The 20,184-nt window shown below is 37.2% G+C and overlaps 1 protein-coding gene across 3 annotated transcripts in view; it reads left to right on the top strand.

Moving 5' to 3' along the window:
- LOC114514699 (MDM2 binding protein) overlaps positions 1–20,184 on the top strand; it is a 54,600-nt gene that overhangs the window by 2,138 nt on the left and 32,278 nt on the right. For 2 of the 3 annotated variants that reach the window (XM_036031382.1, XM_036031384.1), the window contains exons 3-11: positions 3,958–4,031; positions 4,113–4,264; positions 6,000–6,058; positions 7,242–7,386; positions 8,559–8,676; positions 10,523–10,657; positions 12,971–13,065; positions 13,875–13,947; positions 15,649–15,769. In XM_036031382.1, coding sequence (XP_035887275.1) covers positions 3,958–4,031; positions 4,113–4,264; positions 6,000–6,058; positions 7,242–7,386; positions 8,559–8,676; positions 10,523–10,657; positions 12,971–13,065; positions 13,875–13,947; positions 15,649–15,769 — 972 coding nt within the window. The remainder of the gene's footprint in view (positions 1–3,957; positions 4,032–4,112; positions 4,265–5,999; positions 6,059–7,241; positions 7,387–8,558; positions 8,677–10,522; positions 10,658–12,970; positions 13,066–13,874; positions 13,948–15,648; positions 15,770–20,184) is intronic. The other variant, XM_028533932.2, reaches the window with a different exon arrangement.

Below are 20,184 nucleotides of genomic sequence, written 5' to 3' on the forward strand. Positions count from 1 at the left end.
CAGTTAATTAATAAGCCATGGTAACTGGAATTTGAACCCTGTTTTGGGGGAGCTGGTGTTATTTAAACCATGATTACTGAAATACATGTATATCAGAACCTTGCAAAGAGAAAATTGCCTGCAGTGAATTTTAAGCTAGGATTATTGCTTACAGTAAAATGTTAACTCTAAGGATCGGTAAGTGCCAATGGGATTATAATAGAGATAAAGCTGGAGAGGTAGGCAGGAGGACTTTGTAAATCACGTCAGGATGTTGGGACTTTTTGCTAGTGATAACTGGCAGCCATGAAGGCTTTAGCATTGATGTAATATGAGGGAATTGCTAATACATGAGAGGGGCTGCTAGGGTGGAGGAAAATGGATAGATCTAAAGGAAACTATGGAGGTAGAATTCACCTGACTTAGGATTGGATTGGTGTGATTAAGGAGAAGGGAAGAATGAGAAAGAAATCAAGAATGACATTAGATTTCTGACTAGCGTGGTGGTGTCATTTAGTGAGATCAGAGAATTAGATTTTGAGGGAATATGGCATGTTCAATTTAGAACATTGAATTAGTTGACATCTTAAAGATGTCACAGTGAAAGTGGTTTGTAAAAGTTGGATACATGTGTCTGGACATCAAAAAGCAGAATAGGGACTTCCGGCAAGATGGAGGAATAGGTGGACGCACCGTACTTCCTCGCACAACCAAGAACAGAACAACAATAATTTACAACAATGATTTGCAGTCATAATATCAGAACTGTCAGAGGATTTATCTAAATGGAAGTCGGACAGCCAAGAAGTTGAAGTAGACCCGTACATCCAGACCGGTAGGGGACGACGAGCTGAGCGGGCGCGGGGCTGGCGCGGGTCGCATGCACACATAGGTAGGGGGAAATTTGGTGCAAAATCGGTGCGACAGCCATGCGGGCACAAGAGCGCAGCGGCGCACCGGTGATCCCTGAGTACGCAAGCAGCGGCTGGGGGAATCAGTGGGGCAGCGACTGGGGACCAGGGCAGAGCTCACGGCCCAGAAGCCCAGGGAAGTGTCTGACTCCAGGAGAACGGAAGGGTCGCCATTGATCCCTCCTGTCCCCGCTCCCGCCCCTGCCCCCACATATGACGTCACAATCTAGCTACTGGGGCACCCAGCCCCGGTGAACACCTAAGGCTCCGCCCCCCACCGTAACAAGAGCAACCAGACCGGAGAAAAAATAAATAAATAAATAAAATAATAGGAGAGACAGGGAAAGACATAAGACATGTTTCCAGCAGAACAGATCAGTCCCCCAGGACTCATCCTTTTGAGTGACCAAGAAATAGCCAATCTATCAGATGCACAGTTCAAAACACTGGTGATCAGAAAGCTCACGGAGCTGGTTGATTTTGGATGCAAATTACATGAAAAAATGCAGATTACCATAAAAGAGATGCAGGAAGATACACGGAGGAGAACCAATAGTGAAAGGAAGGAATCTGAGTCTCAAAACAACACAGTGGACCAGAAGGAAGAAAGAATCAACCAAGCAGGAAAGCATGATGAAATAAGAATTCAAAAAATCGAAGAAAAGCTTAAGACCATCGAGGACACCTTTAAACGTTCCAACATCCGAATTATAGGGGTACCAGAAGGGGAGGACCAACAAGTGGAAAAGTTATTTGAACAAATAATAAAGGAGAACTTCCCCAAACTGGCAAAGGAAACAGTCTTCCAAGAAATCCAAGGAGCGCAGAGAGCCCCAAAGAAGTTGGACCCAAGAAGAAACACACCAAGGCACATCATAATTACATTAGCCAAGGTAAAAACGAAGGAGAGAATCCTAGAAGCAGCAAGAGGTAAGGGGACAGTCACCTACAAAGGAGTTCCCATCAGACTGTCAGCTGATTTCTCAAAAGAGACCTTACAGGCAAGAAGGGGCTGGAAAGAAATATTCCAAGTCATGAAAGACAAGGACCTACATCCCAGATTGCTCTATCCAGCAAAGCTCTCATTTAGAATGGAAGAGAAGATAAAGTGCTTTTCAGATAAGGTCAAATTAAAGGAGTTCATCATCACCAAGCCCTTACTTTATGAAATGCTAAAGGGACTTATCTAAGAAAAGAAGATAAAGAAAAGACATGTATAGTAAAAGGACAGCAAACTCACAATTATTAACAACCACACCTAAAGCAAAACCAAAAGAAACTAAGTAAACAACTAGAATAGGAACAGAACCACAGAAATGGAGGGCACATGGGGGGCTAGCAGTAGGGGTGGGAGGAGGAGAGAGGGGGAAAAGGTATAGAGAATAAGCATAGAATGTAGGTTGAAAATAGATAGGGGGAGGGCAAGAATAGTACGGGAAATGTAGAAGCTAAAGAACTCATAAGTATGACACATGGACATGGACTAAAGGGGGGGAACGTGGGTGGGAGAGGGGGTACAGGGTGGAGGGGAGTGAAGGGGGAAATGGGACAACTGTAATAGCATAATCAATAAAATATATTTAAAAAAAATAAAAAAAAAGCAGAATAGGATGCATAGAAAAATCATATAGACGTCAGTTCAAGGCATGAGAAAGGATAAGATGGCTTACGGATAGTGAGAAGAGCAGAAACTCAAAGTGAATGCCAGTACTTCAAGGAACCGAGTGTCAGTTTTCAAAGGAATGAAAAGGAGCAGCTGGAAAGATCCGTTTGGCAGAAGCTGAGTGTTTTAAGGAGCCGATAGTCAAACGTGCCATCTTTGATTTTTTTCCTCACTCATGTGCAGAGGTCAAGTCACAACAGAACTAAAACGTGTCTGCTCGATTTAGTAACACGTTAGTTATTGGTGACTTAGGTGAGTTCAGTTTCAGTGGCATGGCGGACACAAAAAGGTGCAGATGGATTTGGAGGGGAATAGGGAAGGTGAAGAGGAAATCAAAAGTCGGGTGTAGGCAGTGCTTTTTCAGAAAGTTTATCCTTGACAAAGAGTAAACAAAGAGATACAGTAATAACTGGAAAAAGGAGGTGAATTTAAAGGAGATCCTTTAAAAAATAATTAAGAAACATTTGTGCAAATTTAAATGCTAACGGGAAGGAACTGACAGACGGGGAGAGATCGAAGATGCCAATAAGATAGTATTGTCAGTGGCCAGGGGTGGAAGCATAGTTTGAAGGATAACCTTGGATCTGAAGGGCAGTGCCTTGTATATCTTAACAGGAAGGAAAGAGGAAAGGCTTGGTGGGAATGCAAGTAGGGTGATATGTTTGTTGACAGCATTTATGGGAGCTATTATATAATGGTTTCTATTTTCTTAAAGAAGTAATAGATAAGGTCTTCTTTTGAGATTGTTGGTATAAAGTGGTAATAGACGCTTAGCATCTTTCTTAGCCTCAGTTAACACATTTCTTTTCTCTCCATTGAATCTCATTTCTTTGCATGGCTCTAAATTCATGATTTTCTGACACGCACCTTGGGAAGGCCCTTAATTTCCTATTCTTGTGTAATATTCCAGTCTCCAAGAAGAGCATCTTCCTTGTCTTAGGTTATAGCTACTCTTGAACTCCTCCCTTGCTAGCCAGACCTTCATGGTCTCTGAAGAGAGAATTGTTTGCACTAAAACACCTTGCATCATTTATGTGAATCGATAGAAACACTGGTTTTTTTTTCCCCAACATCTTCATGGTAGGTGTTAGTGTGTGAAATAATGATTAAAATAATAATAGAGATTTTGGCCTGTGGTTAACTAGACTGAAATATTCATGGTACATGAATAATATTGCTCTTTAGGCAGATGCTGTTTGGATTTTTAGTAGAGGTTCTAAAAAGATGCTGTGTGTGTGTGTGTGTATATATATATATAAGATATTATCTACTAATATATATTACATATATAACTTGGGGAACTATGTAATATGTATCAAGATTATATAATTCTCTAAGTAGATATGCTGTAACGTCTGCTTACTAGTGGTATGCCCTTCTTCTAATACGTGTGATTTTTCCAAGCTTGTTCGGTGGGCGGTGTGCCTGGTTCCAAGAAGTGGTTCTTTGCAGTGCAGGCCATCTGTGGATTCTATCAGGTAATGCAAATTTAAAAACAGTCGTCCTTAGTGAGTGTATTTCACAAACCCACCATTTAATGCAGTCTTTTGATTTATTAGTTTTGTAGTTCTGACTGGGAGGAGATACATTTTGGTATGGAAAAAGATGAAATTGAAGATGTTCTTCAAGCAAATATTGAAGAATATTTGAATAATGTTGAGTTTTTCGAGGAAGAAGATAGCAACAGCAGGGAATCATTATCCTTGGCTGAGTATGCTTTTTTTTTTTTAAAGACTTTATTTATTTATTTTTAGAGAGGGAAGGGAGGGAGAAAGAGAGAGAGAAACATCAATGTGTGGTTGCTGGGGGTCATGGCCTGCAACCTAGGCATGTACCCTGACTGGGAATCGAACCTGCGACACTTTGGTTCGCAGCCCGCACTCAATCCACTGAGCTACGCCAGCCAGGGCTAGGATATAGTTAGTTCTAAGTGAGTATCCTTTTATGTTTTTTATAGTATCTTTAAAATATTTAACTTTGGGTAGTTTAGCTATAGGATGAAGATTAGATAGTTTAGCCACTATAATAGGGGGTTTCAGCTTTTCATTTTGGGAAACATTAGGCAGTTTGGACCTTTTATTTGAATAAAATTCTTTAAAATGAAAATGAAGTCAGATAATATTTATCTTCTTAAAAGGCTTACATAATTGTAGGAATCACAAAAAGTAATACTTTATTTAATATGTCACTTTCTTGAAAATAAATTCCTCCTGATACTGTATTTTATATTGAATAGAAACTCTACGGTTAATAACTGACATTCAAACCAAACTACCATTTTTATTTTGCTGTTTAAAGCTGAAATATTATTTCTATTATTTCTTCAATTTTTGTGTATCTTCAATGTTTCATGTACCTTAAAAATTCATATAGAGTTTTGAGGATTAAATAGATGCTGAGTTCACTTTTAGGTTTTTTTGAATCTTGGTATAATGTTGATTCAGGTGATACAAGTGGTGATAATTTCTTTTTTTATGAAATAATAGTCTACCTGAATCATAATTACTGTAATTCCTTTTAGTCTTTCATATTGCACTACCAAAAAACACTTTTATTTTACTATTCACGTATTATAATATTTTTGTAAACTGTTACAGACTTCTAAAAATTTTATTATTCTACTTTCAAATCTTATTTCTTTGTACTGGTTAGCGAAAGGAGGCATTGTAGCCCCGTGGAAGGAGCACTCTGCCAGGGGTCCTATAACTGGTCTCTGTTCATAGGATCCCGGGCTGTCACTGAACTTCTGTGGTCCTTTGTTTTCTTACTCATAAAGTGTTTGTTGAGATCCTTTCAGAGGATTGTAAAGTACCTTCCAGGCGTAGAGCACTTACCATTCATTCCCTGTTTTCCACCTCTGCTACAATGACAAGTCTAGAAGTAAATATTTCTAGTTAAGTAACCTAATAATTATTTCCACAAGAGGGCGCTTGAAAACTGTACTTGATGAGATGCCTTAAGTTTTTTAGATGGTGAGTTTATAATAAAGGATTTAAGTACCTTTATGCTTTGTAATAAACTATTTTGTGAAAAAAGTCACCCTGTGGATCAAACTAATAGATTTGGAAGAATTGGAGGAGAGCAGTTCCCAGTCAGGGCTGTTACATGCCTGCTTCTCGGAGAACAGCAGTATCCTTCATCGTGCAAGTATAACTTAGGGAGTGTTTCCGTTATTATTGTTTGTTTGGGGATATGGCTGAGAAATTGAAGTGAGGATTTGCATCCTAGCTTCCATACCTACGACTTATGCCACTTTAGGAAAAGTATTTGAATTAAGGACTGTAATAGTATTGTAGCAATGCATCATGGGATTGTTGTAAGGATTAAATGAGACGGTGCATCTGGCATACTCAGCAGTGTCCAGCACTTAGATCCGTTAATATTGTCTTTATGATTAGATGTAACGACATGTGTTTTTGTTTTCTCCTACTTCCCTTTTATTTCAGTCTCTATGAAGAATCTGCAGAAAATTTGCATCAGTTATCAGACAAACTTCCTGCTCCCGGTAATGTTTTATGCCTGCTTTCAATAATTTATCTTATCTTACACTGTCTGTGAGTGAGTGATAAATTCAGTCTTTATCCTTGGGTTGTCACTTTTAACTTTGAAATTCAAAATGAAAAAATAAGTTCTTAATTGAAGTTGATACAAAAAATGTAGCTCACTACTTTAATAAAGCACATTAAGGAGACATTACAGTTCTTATAATTGATTTTATTCAGTGAGACAAAAATTAGAACTTACGAAATTCAATGCCCATCTGTTGCCTTATTTAGTTATTACAGAAGAATCTTTCCACTAGAATCAGTGTTTTACAGAGTATGTTCTGTAGAACTCTAGTCCCATGAATAACTCCTGGGAAAGGTTCTTTCACCTAGGTAATTCGGGTAACTTTCTTTATGCTGTGAGGTCACTATGCACATTATCAAACATAAAGCTGTGCAGTAAAAGAAGCCCCTTACTAGGCCCTGGCTGGCATAGCTCAGTGGATTTCATTTTTAAAAATGAAATGTGTCAAGTTCAACATATGTACTGAAATAGATAGTTGCTGTATCTGGTAGTATTTTGATAATAATATTTTCATTATCAAATTTTCATTTGGCTTCTGTTTCATGATGATTGTTCTGGTTCTTCCGTAAGTTCATAATTTTATAAAACTTAAAGTTTCATGAAGTTATCCCTCTTTGTTAGGAACCAGTTATGTCAGGATAATCTGTAATTCAGTTTGCTGAGTGTTTTTGCTTTTCTAAAAAGAGGGAATTTAGTTTAACATTATAATTTTGTACTAGCCCATTCCCTTTTGTATAACAAAGTGAAGCATAGAAAAATACAATGAAATTGCACAGTTTTTTTCCCCTCTGTTCAGTACAACAATAGTATTGATGATCTCAAGAGCAATGTGTATAATTTACCACTGGTGTGTAATTGACAAGTAATTGTGGTGTGGTTTGTTGTTTTCTGTCATGTGGTTGCTGTGTTGAGATAATATGGCTTTAAATCAAATGATGAACATTGAAAAATGTTGAGCTCTTAAAGATGTGTATTGTTTTGAAGAATTTCAAAAATTAAAGTTAAAATTCTCCTTTATCTTCCAGATAAACATAAGATCCAGTTGATCAGGATTCTATTTTGAGGCAGTTCAGGTCTGGCACTTTTATAAAATTACAGAAATGCCTTTTTCTCCTTAGGCAGAGCCATGATAGATGTAATGCTGTTGCCCTCTGACAAGGATCCTCCTAAGTTAAAAGACTGTTTGCCTGCTGTGGGGGCATTAAAGCATTTAAAGGAATGGTATTCAGCAAAAATTACTATGGCAGGAAATCATAGTGAAACGTAAGTGTCTTTGTTTATGTCCTGTTTTCTTACAATTAATATGTTATCCTGTTTTATAGATTCAGCATTTGAAAACATTTTTAATGTAACGAGAGTTTTAGATCATATAGTGATTGGGGTTTATTGGGAAGAATCTAGATTTTTCTTACTTTATACTTGTATTTCCAAGATGTTTAAGTTTTTAGTCAGTATTATCAGTACTCATATGTACGTAACCATTATTGGGTATTAATTCTCCAGAAAGAGTGTGCTTTTGTGTAGGCTCGTGTTGTCCAGTGAGCGCTGTGATGGTCCCACGGAGACACTGCATTTATAAAGTCCTATTGGTTTTACGTTTTGTGTGCCAATGTAGAAATAAATATATACTGTTGTGTTTCATGGCATTTTAGTAAGCTTCAAATTCTATTACAGTTTGATTCTTAAGTAAGTATTCATATTGGGTTTATTAACTCAATGGGTTTCTTTCATTCAACACATGTTTATTGCGCGCTTAGTTAATGCCAATCATACCAATAGATGCTGATGAATGAAGAGAGTGAGATTTGATCTTTTTAATTGAAGTGGGGGAGAAACAAGAATGGTAATAGTCACGACAGTCTGTGATACGTGCACATGGGAATAATTTAGGATATCAGTTCTTTTTGTAAGGTAAGCACTTGGGATTGAGTCTCTGTGTGTGTACATCTGATACATTTTTAAAAAAGATTTATTTATTTATGTATTCATACAGAGAGGGAAGGGGAAGGAGAGAAGCATCAATGTGTGGTTGCCTCTCACATGCCCTCACCTGGGGACCTGACCCATAACCCAGGCATGTGCCCTGACTGGGAGTCAAACCAGTGACCCTTTGGTTTGCAGGCCAGCACTCAATCCACTGAGCCACACCAGCCTGGGCAACATCTGATACATTTAAGCCAATAAATATTAAGAGTAAAGTCTATTTCTTCCTCTGTACTTTTGAAAATAATAACTCGATTCCTGGGGATGCTAGGATTAAAGGAATATGTGATAGCAACTCACTCGGAGGCTGACATGATGGCTATTCTCTACTTTAAAAAGTAGATAAAAGCAGCAATATGAATTTGCATTTTTGCCTTCTTAGGCTTATAGTAAATTGTAACCGTTAAATGTAAATAAAATATAAAACCCTATATTATCATAATTCTTTGTAGAAATTGTCAGAAAATTGCAGAATACCTTTCTGCTAATGTTGTATCTTTAGAAGATCTCAGGAATGCTGTTGACTCAAAGGAATTATGGAGGGGAAGAATTCGGATATGGGAAAGAAAGGTAAGTGGATTTCTCAGTGACAGAGTTTGCAAAGCAGTCCTTTCAACTTGATTCATAATGTAGTTTAAATGAGCCTTAATGAAAATGCACGTTAGAAGGATGTTCTAGAGCAGCATTGTAAATAGAACTTTCTGTAATAAGTGAAATGTTCTATATCTGTGCTAATGTAGTAGCCTACTGGCCTCATACTGCTACTGAACATTTTATATGTCACTGTTCAACCAAGGAACTGAATTTTTAACTTTATTTTAATTAATTTAAATGTAAATAGTCACTGTGATTATGTTTTGAACACTGCTGTTCTAGAATGTAATATTTTTTTAAATACAGAATTTAACATTTGTGGTCTTCATGTTGTTTATCCAAGCTGTTTTATTTTATTGCATACATAGGAAAACTATGTAGAACATAATCTCTTAACCTGTAATACTAGTTTAGGTGATCTTTCCCTCCACTAACCAGGTTTCTGATTCTGAGCAATTTTTTTTTAACCTTGCTAGACCCTAGATTTCTCAACTCCAAGTTGAGAATACATATTATTAGATCATTTGGACCCTTCTAACCTTAAATGTCTCTGAGGTTCCAATCCTGTTACCTCTTATGACGAATGAATACATTTGGTGGTTCTTAAATAAGTTGTATTGCTGTTGAAATAAGTGTTCCTAGTATTTCATATATTTTTGCATATAGACAAAACTAAAACCACGTTTCTTAATGCTTGCTCAAGGCAACGTGGGAGCACAAGCAGGTCCTTGCGTCCCTGTGGAGGTTTATTGCACTAACTTACTAGACTTTTCCCCTTCTCAGTTCACCCTTAATAGTGGTATAATACCACCTCCAATATGGCAGCGGGAATGAGTGTGGTTGGGTCCTTCTTTTTCATTTGAATGCTGTCTCATCTTAGTCTCAGGAAGGTAAAACCTGCAGGTAGACCTTTCTGCAGTGGTTTTAGTGTAAACAAACTGAACAGCCACTTGGAAGAGTGCAAGAAGAGATTGGGAGAATTGCTTTTGTATACATTTTCTGAAACTGCATATTTTTATACAGAGAGATAATGGCAAGTTCTTTTCATGTGATTCTTTTATTCTTTTCTGAACAGGAAATTAAATGTCCTATCTTCACAGAATGCATTTAAAACTTGAAATCACTATTTTGTGTGTGTGTGGAGAGTAGCTTTCAGTCTAGAGACATTGTAGTGACTCAGGGCATAGCCTGTATAGTTAGGTCACCTGCACTCACCTCCCAGGTCTGTTTCTTGGTAGTGCGGCGTTGCATGTTGGGTGGTGTTTAGCCTGTCAGTGTAACAGTTGGCATCATCCGTAGGGTGGGGGTAATAATAGCTTCCATCTCATAGGGTTTTGTGAGGATTAAATTATTTAAAGCACACAGTAACCACTCACTAAGTGTTAGCGATCCTTGTTGTTACCATCGCTATTATTAGCACCCCTGCTATTACTGCTTCTGCAGGAATCGATCTCTGAATCAACAGCCTCTGTTGTTACACGAACAAGTTCTGCTTTTGTGGAACTTCCAGACTGGTAGGAAGCCAGGTATTGAACAAGTAAGTACACGTAAATGCAGTGGTTTGGCCCTGTACTTGAATAGAATGGGCTTAGTACACTCTTGCAGGACGATGAAGCACCAAGAAGAGCTTTTCTTGAAAAATTCACGTGCAGGTTGAAATAAGTAGGATGTGTACATAAATGGGAGGACCACACTGAGCTGAGGAAAGAAAAATAAGTTTACATAGCATTTTCCTCTTAACGTTCATATTGCAATAAAATGTATTAATCTTTGTAACTTTATTCATGATGTCAGTAACTGTGTTCTTCTGGTTTCCTTTTAGTTCGGATGTGAAATTAGTTTTCCTGAATTTTGTTTGAAGGGAGTCACACCTAAGAGTTTTAGTACGTCTAACTTAAATACTTGCTTCCTTGACAAAAAGATAATACCATCAAAGGATAAGACTGTTTTGCCAAAGGTAATCTATGTTTATTTTTGCAATTTTCCATTCGTACATATTTTTGCTCCTATGAGAGAAGTTTGAACCTGTAAGAGAATATGAATTCATATTCATATTTACTAATATGTGTGCTTAAGTGTGCTCACTTGTATAATTTTTATTATAATTATAATTAAGTGCTTAAGCTATACTGTATTATCAGCATTGAATGTTGGCAAAATTATCATTATTTTAAATTACTTTTTAATTTTTTGTAAGTTTTTAAAAATATTTTATTTATTTATTTTTAGAGAGGGAAGGGGGGAGAGAGGGAGAGGAAGAGAAAGAAACATCAATGTGTGGTTGCTGGGGGCCGTGGCCTGCAACCCAGGTATGTACCCTGACTGGGAATCAAACCTGCGACACTTTGGTTCGCAGCCCATGCTCAATCCACTGAGCTACGCCAGCCAGGGCTAAACTTTTTTTTTATTTTTTAAAGATTTTTATTTTCAGAGAGAGGGGAAGAGAGGGAGAAAGAAAGGGAGAGAAACATCAATATGTGGTTGCCTCTCACACACCCCTCACTGGGGACCTGGCTCACAACCCAGGCATGTGCCCTGACTGGCATAGCTCAGTGGATTGAGCATGGGCTGCGAACCAAAGTTTGCAGAGAATTAAACTTGCCCTGGGAATTAAACTGGCGACCCTTTGGTTCGCAGCCAGAGCTCAATCCACTGAGTCACACCAGCCAGGGCTAAATTAAAAAAATAATTTTAATGAAATGACCCTAGTTTTAAATTGGTGTAGACCCGAAAATACCTTTGGTGTGGACTTTACTGTGTGACCTTTGTTAAGACTCACTTTGGAGCGAGTATGATGTAGTGGAAAGGTTTTGATGTTAGGTAGACCTGGTTTTGAAACGTCACTCTGTCACCTGCGGGGTATTGTGACCTTGGGTAGATTAACACTGATCTTACGAAGTTATCATGAGGCTCAACTGAGACGTACTCCTGGATGTATGCTTCATTTACAATTTAAAAATGTTCTTGTCTCATGTTACTGTAGACTTATTCTTTAAATGTAAGTATTTATACAGTATAATAATTAAAAAGGGTTTAATTGGCTTTTTTTACATTGGAAAATAATATAACAAGAAGTGTTGATGTAGAAGCTCTTCAGAAATTCACTTTAAAAGACCCAATTCAAGGATGTGCAAAATGTAAGTCATGAAGTTATTCGCAGTGATGTCGGATGAATGGGTATTATTTTCTGATATAAGGGTAGTAGAAAAGGGGCATATTTCTGATGTAAACGCACTTCCCAGTAGTTGTTCAGAATTGATTAAGTAACTTGTCATGGCCATCTTTTATAGGAATATTTAATTCTTTTTTAAAGATTGGAAACATAAGATTGATGAGCTCAGGTTCTTGTCTTTGGTAGTATATCCTTTAATTATGAATAGTGTATCTACTTTTTGCTGCTGTTGAAGAGCATCTAATGGTACAACCTCTTCAAGAAAGGTCTCAGTTTCCTACACACACACACGCACAATATGTATGTATGTATGTGTATGTGCACTATTTATGTACACAAGTATACTCACACACATAATCTTACAAGGTGAAATTACTCAGCTTTCTGCAAGTTTAGAACTTTGTGCAGGTTTCTCAAGATATTGTACCTTCTCTTTTCTTTGCCCTTCTTGTAAAGCGCTCTGGCCCCATCTCTTGAAGTAGCTGCTCTTCACTGGCTTACTCTTAATTTAGTGGTTGGCTCTGCCTGAAGAAACACAGCAATTTCATTTCTCAGAGTGGAGCTTCTTTGTTAATTAGCACTCTCGGCTTCACTAGTTCTCGCTTTTGTTCGGTATGTCCTCCAAGGATTTTTTTTTTTTAATCTCAGCATACCATTCAACCTCAGTTCATCCTGAGTCTCCTTTTTTTTTTTTTTTTTCCACTTTCTCAGTCTCCCATACTGTTAACCTCTTTTTTTTTTTTTTTTTTTTTTTAAATCCTAGCCTGTTGGGTTGTCTGTCTGTCTTGCTGAAAACGAACAGGAAAGATTGAGAACTCCTGTTCTTTGTTGCTCGCCTCTTTCTGTAGCCTCACTTTCTCCCTGTTAAAACTCTTCCTAGTTCCTGAGAAGTCTCCGCATCTGTCTCTCTGCTCTGAAATGTAGAATTGAAATGGAAGAAATCCTTTTCCGATACAGGGGACCGAATGAGTGCTTAGCAAATGTGTAAAAATACCTGCTGTTTAAGATTCACTTTAACGTTTTAAACCCTAATCACTACTTTGTTCACTTTCACTTTGTAGCATTTAAACTAGTGTTTAATTTTCATTTCTTTTCTAGGTTTTCCATTATTATGGCCCTGCTTTAGAATTTGTGCAGATGATCAAGTTATCAGAGCTACCCTCCTGCTATATGTCAGACATTGAGTTTGAGTTGTATCCTTTCATTTACATCTTCATGTTAGATTATGTTTTCTGTATTGGGTAGAATGTGTCCTTGTACCACTCCACATTTAGATGTCTAAGCATGCTGTTTTTTACAAAATAATATTCAGTATACTTTTCATTGCCATTGTCTTAAGAGAAGTTCTACATCTTATAAGAAAATTCCTCAAGTACTGTATTTATACATTAAATTCTGCCTACTTCTACACGAGGCAGAAGACTTCCTGATTGCTACTTATTGCTTATGAGATACAGAGAAGGGAGAAATGTTAGGAATATGTAGAGAAAAATATATAAATACAGTTTATATATTCCTACATGTTCAAGTGTTTCTCTTCCCGTTGGCAGGATAGGTGAGTGCCAGTCTCTTGCATCTTTTTATATATTTAAGTAGGTATGAATATGATCATTTATATCTGTAAATATTCACGTATTTTAAATTGTCACTTAAGGACACGTAAGAATTTTTAGAAATACACCAAAGAATAGGACACTTTGTGTAAAAAAAAAATTGTTGGCTGTAAATGGAACACCAGCATAATGTTCAGAAGCTAGTTTTCACAAATTTCTTGTTCCTGTAATTTATAGTTGTTCCATTCATAAGAGCACTATTTCTTGGTATATTTTCACAGTCAGAAAAATAATAATCCTTAAGGAAAGAAATAATTAATGAGTTCCTGAAGTTAAGATTTTTAATAAATGGACTTAAGCACCTTGTGAATTGGAGAATCGAACCTGCGTTAGGGAGCAGCATTGTTTCACGGGCACCGCCGCATCACTTCCTTGACTCCGTAGTACAGAGGACTGACAAAAACCAGCACTGAGAAGAATTCCACGCTGCTGTTGGAGCAGATTTCTTCCCTGTGTGGCAAGGTAGAGACGGTGTTTTGTTCTGTTTTAACTGGATATTTAAGGATGAGTGAGAAAAGGGACTGTAGTTCATGAGTCTGTTTTTGTATGATTTGGTTTCTAGAACATGATTTTGATCTTAATTTTTATTAAGATACTTTGGACTTTTCATAATAACTCCAAAGTCCTCTGTAGACATGAAGTGATGTCTATATCACTTTGTTTTTTGGAAGGGATTTTCAAAACCAAGTTTCATGACAGGATTTAGAAATGTTTTTCATATTTGCAGAAAATGTTTAATCAAACATACAGTGTCTCAAAAATGTGGACACTTATTTGGCCAGTGGGTCAGGGCACATTTATTTCAGGCTCTAAGTTATATGTTGAACTTCCTTTAGCATCTCTAAATTGCTAGGCTGTAATTATAACAATTACACAATTTTCGAGCATAACTGAGCCCTCATCTGTCTTGCTCACATTACAGCCTTGTCTACCCTTTGGGTCATACAGATTTGCAATGCAATTTGGACTATGAAGTCTTATTTATGCAGGAATGAAGAAGTAGAACTTAGTATTGAGAAAATTACACATAGATCTTTCATATTTAATGATTATTTTGCATTGCTAAATATTTGTAATGTGTACGTCTTGACTGTGTAAAATACATTTGACTTACAAAAGGTTATGACTATAATAATAAAGGAAAATAAAACATTTAACTTTTATTTCTTATTTTGTTTCTAATACACTTATTTTTGTGTCTGCTAATTAAGAGTATATAAGTAAAAGTAATAAACAAGCAATAAAACTAGCTCATTGCTGCATTATTTGAGTGTCGCATATCTTGTGTAACCCAACCATCTGTACCAGACAATTAAAAGTGGTTTTGCATTAGATTTGAGATCTATTGCAAATACCCTGATTAAATTTCCCCAAAGTTTTAAAAAAAGATATTTATTGAGATGTACTGACTGTCGTAGCTTGCATTATAAAATAACTAGCAAAATACTGCCTTCAGAGTTGCAGTTTGTTTTATTCAGTGTTTCATCAAACTGAGAATTTCCCTAAGTGTATTGTGGTAGTTTGTTGGAAACAAATATTTAATAAACATCTGTATGCCCAGTCCTGGGAATACAAAGATGAGTAAGTTGAGTTTGCTCATAAATCAGTGAGAAGCTGCTGTATGTTTTCTGGTGCATGATTCGCGGTTTCTCTGCATTCTATACTTATTAGCATTAAATCTCTAATCTCTGGGAATAAAAGCTGTGAATTTGCCTTCCAAGTTATTCTAATTTTGAAGCCAGAACAATAATCCATCCCATCAAAAGGTTATGAAATTATGACTGAATGTGACAGCATCTTTTGATGACGGAATTCCTGGCCTCTCATTAGCTTGTAGAGATATGAAGAAATTACACCCATAACTTGAACTTGAAAGCAAATATGTGAATAACAGGGTTTTTAGAGATTTATACCCTAGTGGAAAAGGGGCACCTGCAGCCTTGAAGAACTTTTTCTAGTTTTGTGTCTGGTCTTTGGCTGTTTGGGGGGTTGGGGTGGAGGTGGGGCATTGTTTCTGTGTCTTAGTGTTTGGGGTGGAGCTGTTGGGAGAGCGCATTACTGCGTACACGTTGTGCGGGTGGAATGCAAGCGGGGAGTTGTCAGGTGCTGCTGTTGAAGCATTCGTCTCCGTGCGCGGTCACTGAAAGTGTGCTCTGTTTTAAGCAGGTCGGTGCACTTTTTGTACTGCCGTGTACTATCAGTAACACACTCATTCCGCCTCCCAACCAACTCAGTTCGAGAAAATGGAAGGAATATATAGCCAAAAAGCCTAAAACAATCAGCGGTAAGTAGGAAATCTTTAAATTATTTTAATGGTACAACATAGATGCAACATTTATCAAATTTGAAGTGGGGAGAACATTTTTTATGAGAAAACAATATTTATTACTATGGATTGAAAAGGACCCACATCATTTAAAAATTTTTTTTTATTATCTCTAACAATCTACTGTAATGTAAAGTATATGCAGCCTTATTCAAAATCATGAGTGATCTAAAGGCCCAACATCGGGTTAATTAGGTAGCTAATTATATTGAACATGGGCTTTTTAGAGACATTTTAGAAGTAAAATTTGTAAAAATGAAATGCTTTATTATATAGTATATTAAAAACAGTTGTGATTACAATTTTTGGAAGAAATGAAGTAGAACTTCTTTAGCAGCTTCATTATGTGCTAAGTAGTGTTTTAAGTACTTTAGAAACATTGATTATCTTGATTTTTTTTAAAGATTTTGTTTATGTATTTTTAGAGAGGGAAGAGAGAGAGAGAGAGAAAGAGAGAGAAACATCAATGTGCGGTTGCTGGGGGCCATAGCCTGCAACCTAGGCATGTGCCCTGACTGGGAATCAAACCTGCGGTGCCTGGTTCGCAGCCTGCGCTCAATCTACTGAGCTATGCTAGCCAGGGCGATTATCTTGATTTTTTTAATGGCCCCGTAAACCTACTTTGTACCCATTTAACAGATGAGGGAATTAAGGCTCAGAGGTTTTACTGAGCTATTCATCAGAATCTCGGTTGAAGCTCTGGCTCTGCCCATGAATAGCTCTGTAACTTCCTGAAGGACTTGAACCCTGGGTGTGCTCTTACCCACTGCCTGTGTGGCCTGCTCTGATAACCCACTACACTCGGGATGTCATTGTGAAAGTGAAACTCTAATTTCTGTTACAAAATCAGATTATTTAAATCCAAATCCCAGTATTTCATAAGGTGATTAAAGCTCAAATTGTTAGTAACTTGTCCAGAGTAGCATAGCCAAAGTGTGTTCCTTTATACTTTACTTAAATGTAAGTGGTATTTTTGTTAATTTATTTTTCAGTGTTGGTGTGGAGGAAACCACTTACATATATATAGGTATTATTAGTTTGAACTATGTGCTGTTGCTGTATTTGTATATCAAAAATTGTTAAGTGTCAGCAATTTCCTATGGTTTGACTTAACATATAAAAACAATGCCCCACTGAAGTATACTTAAGAGTGGCTAAAGAATGGTTTTTAAAAGTGATTTTTGCCCTGGCTGGCGTAGCTCAGTGGATTGAGCGCGGGCTGGGAACCAAAGTGTCCCAGGTTCGATTCCCAGCCAGGGTACATTCCTGGGTTGCAGGCCATAACCCCCAGCAACCGCACATTGATGTTTCTCTCTCTCTCTCTATCTCCCTCCCTTCCCTCTCTAAAAAATAAATAAATAAAATATTTTTTTAAAAAAGTGATTTTTGCTGAAATACACAGACACTATTACAATACTGGGAAAAATGCAGAACTGTATATATAAATGCAATTAACTATTACATTTCTGAAGAAAGAGTTCTACATTTAAAACTTGGACTGAAAAGCCGGTTGTATTATGCAAGTGCCTGGCTCACTGTATGTTTACAGAGAACTCTTATGAAATTGTTATTTGTTGATCATCGCCTGACTTTATATTACAAATGAAAAAGCTAAGCTACAGAGAAATCAAGAAACTTTAATGTCACGGGGTAAAATCACAATTTTCACCCAAGTGTGAATGCATCTAATTTTACATTTGTGAGTTTATTGTTGCCTCATTTTTTAAAAATTGGAATTCTTTTGAAAGGAGGAATGTCTAAGGTATACTTGGGGGAAAAAGTCTTATTATTTTGCTGACAGATGAGTCTTCTAATAAAAACAACTTTAAAGTAACTAGACTAATAAGAACTGATGAAATATTTTGAGTTGATGAAGCATGTGTATTCTTCGTACTTAAGTCATGTGATAAAAGTGTATCAGAAAGAGCCCTGGCTGGTGTGGCTCAGTGGTTTGAGTGCTGACCTGCGAATCAGAGGGTTGCCAGTTTGATTCCCAGTCTAGGTTGGGAATCAAACCTATCCTGGGTTATAGGCCAGGTCTCCAGTAGGGGGCGTGCAAGAGGCGACCACACATTGATGTTTCTCTTCCTCTTTCTCCCTGCCTTCCCCTCTCTAAAAAAATAAATAAAACCTTTTTAAAAATGTATCAAAAGTAGTAAGCTGAAACTAACAAGGTTAAAATAATACAGTATAACTGATCAGTAAATAATTTCTGTATTGAGAAAAGTAAAGGACCCTTACAAAGATTTTGAAAGATTTTAGTGGTGCAGACAAAGTATTCTCTCAGTCAGCAAATACTTATTGTGTGTCGACTGTATTGAGGGCATTATTGTAGGCGCTAGGAGTTCAGTCGTGAACAATGTCAACCAGCGTTACCAGGCTAACTTTCATTGAACACACCACTTAACAACATAATCATTCTCTTCAAGGGTATAAGAAAGATTCTTCTGGAGTGATTTTATAAACGTTAGACCGTTAAATGAGGCTCAGAATTTAAAGGATAGAAATAATACACAGTATGTTCTCCAGTTATAATGGAATTAAATTAGAAATCAACAATAGAAATCTGAGAAATACTTTAAGCATTTGGAAATTAAATAGCACACTTCTAAATAACCTGTAGGTCAATGGAGAAATCAGAGGGGAAATTAGAAAATAGTTTTAACTGAATGAGAATAGGAACAAAACATAAATTTGTGGGAAGCAGCTAAAGCAGTACTTAGAGAATTAAATGCTTATCTTACAATGGAAGCAAGACCTAAAATCCATAACCTAAACATCAACCTCAAGAAGCTGGAAGACTAAATCCAGGTAAGTACAAGGAAGGAAATGAGACCAGAAATCAGTGAATCAAATACTGAGGACTATCGCTAACAAAAGAAGTGCAACACCTGTACACTGAAAACAGCAAAACATTACTGAGAGTGGTCACGGGAGATGCAAGTGATAGGGAGAGACGCCGCGCTCATAAATTGGAAAACTCAGCTTTATTAGAATGGTGCTTCTATCTAAGTTGACCCATAGATTCAGTTCAGTCTCCAACAAAATCCCAGGAGGACTTTTCATAGAAAGTGACTACACTGAATTGACCGTATTTTGCCATGTATAACGTGCTCCCATGTATAATGTGTGCCCACATCTTAGTACTACCCATGTATAATGCACACCCCTATTTTTCCCTCAAAAATTTGCATGAAAAAGTGCACATTATACATGACAAAATACGGTACATGGAATCGGAAAGGACCTCAAATGGCCAAGACAATTTGGAGAGGAAGAACAGCGTTTGAGAACCTGTACTAACTGATGGACAACTTACTACAAAGCCACAGTGATGAAGGCCGTGTGGAGCTGGGCCAGGAGTGCATATGCGTCCGTGGGCCAGAACAAAGACACAGACGCCAGTGGGAAAAGGGTAGTCAGTCTCCTTAACTCCTTAACGTAGTGCTGGGGGGACAGGATAGCCATGTATAAAAAAACCACATGATTTTACCTTTTTATACAAAAATTAACTCAGAATGGACTTTATACCTAAATGGAAACTCTGAAACTCCAGAACCTCTGTAAGAAAACATGTACACCAAAAGGATGGCCTGTAGAAAGAAAAACTAAGAATTCACCAATATTAAAAATGACCGGTTTTTGAAAAACACTATTAAGGAAAAGTTTCAAAGACTACTAAGAAAAACTATTTATATATCTAACGATGATATATACAGGGTGGGTCAAAAGTACATTTACAGTTTATATGGAAAATAATACAATAATGAATAAATAATAATATAAGAATAAACTCTTCCACGTACTCACGACTGGAAACCCACGTTTGCCACATCCTGTATGTATATGTATATAAAATTCTTACAACTCAATCAGTAGACAACCCAATTAGTAAGTAGGTAAGAAACGTGAATAGACCTTTCCCTAAAGATGTATGAATAGCTAATAAAGCACATGAAAGATGTTGGACATCATTAGTCTTTGGGGAAATGCCAATTAAATCCACAGTCCAATTCTACGATACACTCAGTAGAACGGCTGTTAGGGAAAAGAGCACCTTTCAAATGTTGAAGATGTGGGGAAACTACAAACCTCTCCCTTTGCTGCTGGGGATGTAAAATGGTACAGCTACCGTAGGAAACAGTCCGGCTGTTAAACTTGCACTTGACAACACAGCCCGGTACTTCCATTCCTAGGAGGAATGAGAGCATAGGTGCACACACACAGCTTGCAAGCTACTGTCTGTTACAAGCAATACTCGCAGAGCTAAGAATCAGAGACTGCAGGCGTTCATGAACCATAGACGGACAGTTTGTTCTGTCCATACCGTGGAGTGCTCCCAGCAATAAAAAGGCACAAAAAGTTTCGGGTGC

This window comes from Phyllostomus discolor, chromosome 7, assembly GCF_004126475.2.
Source record: "Phyllostomus discolor isolate MPI-MPIP mPhyDis1 chromosome 7, mPhyDis1.pri.v3, whole genome shotgun sequence".
Taxonomy (NCBI): domain Eukaryota; kingdom Metazoa; phylum Chordata; class Mammalia; order Chiroptera; family Phyllostomidae; genus Phyllostomus; species Phyllostomus discolor.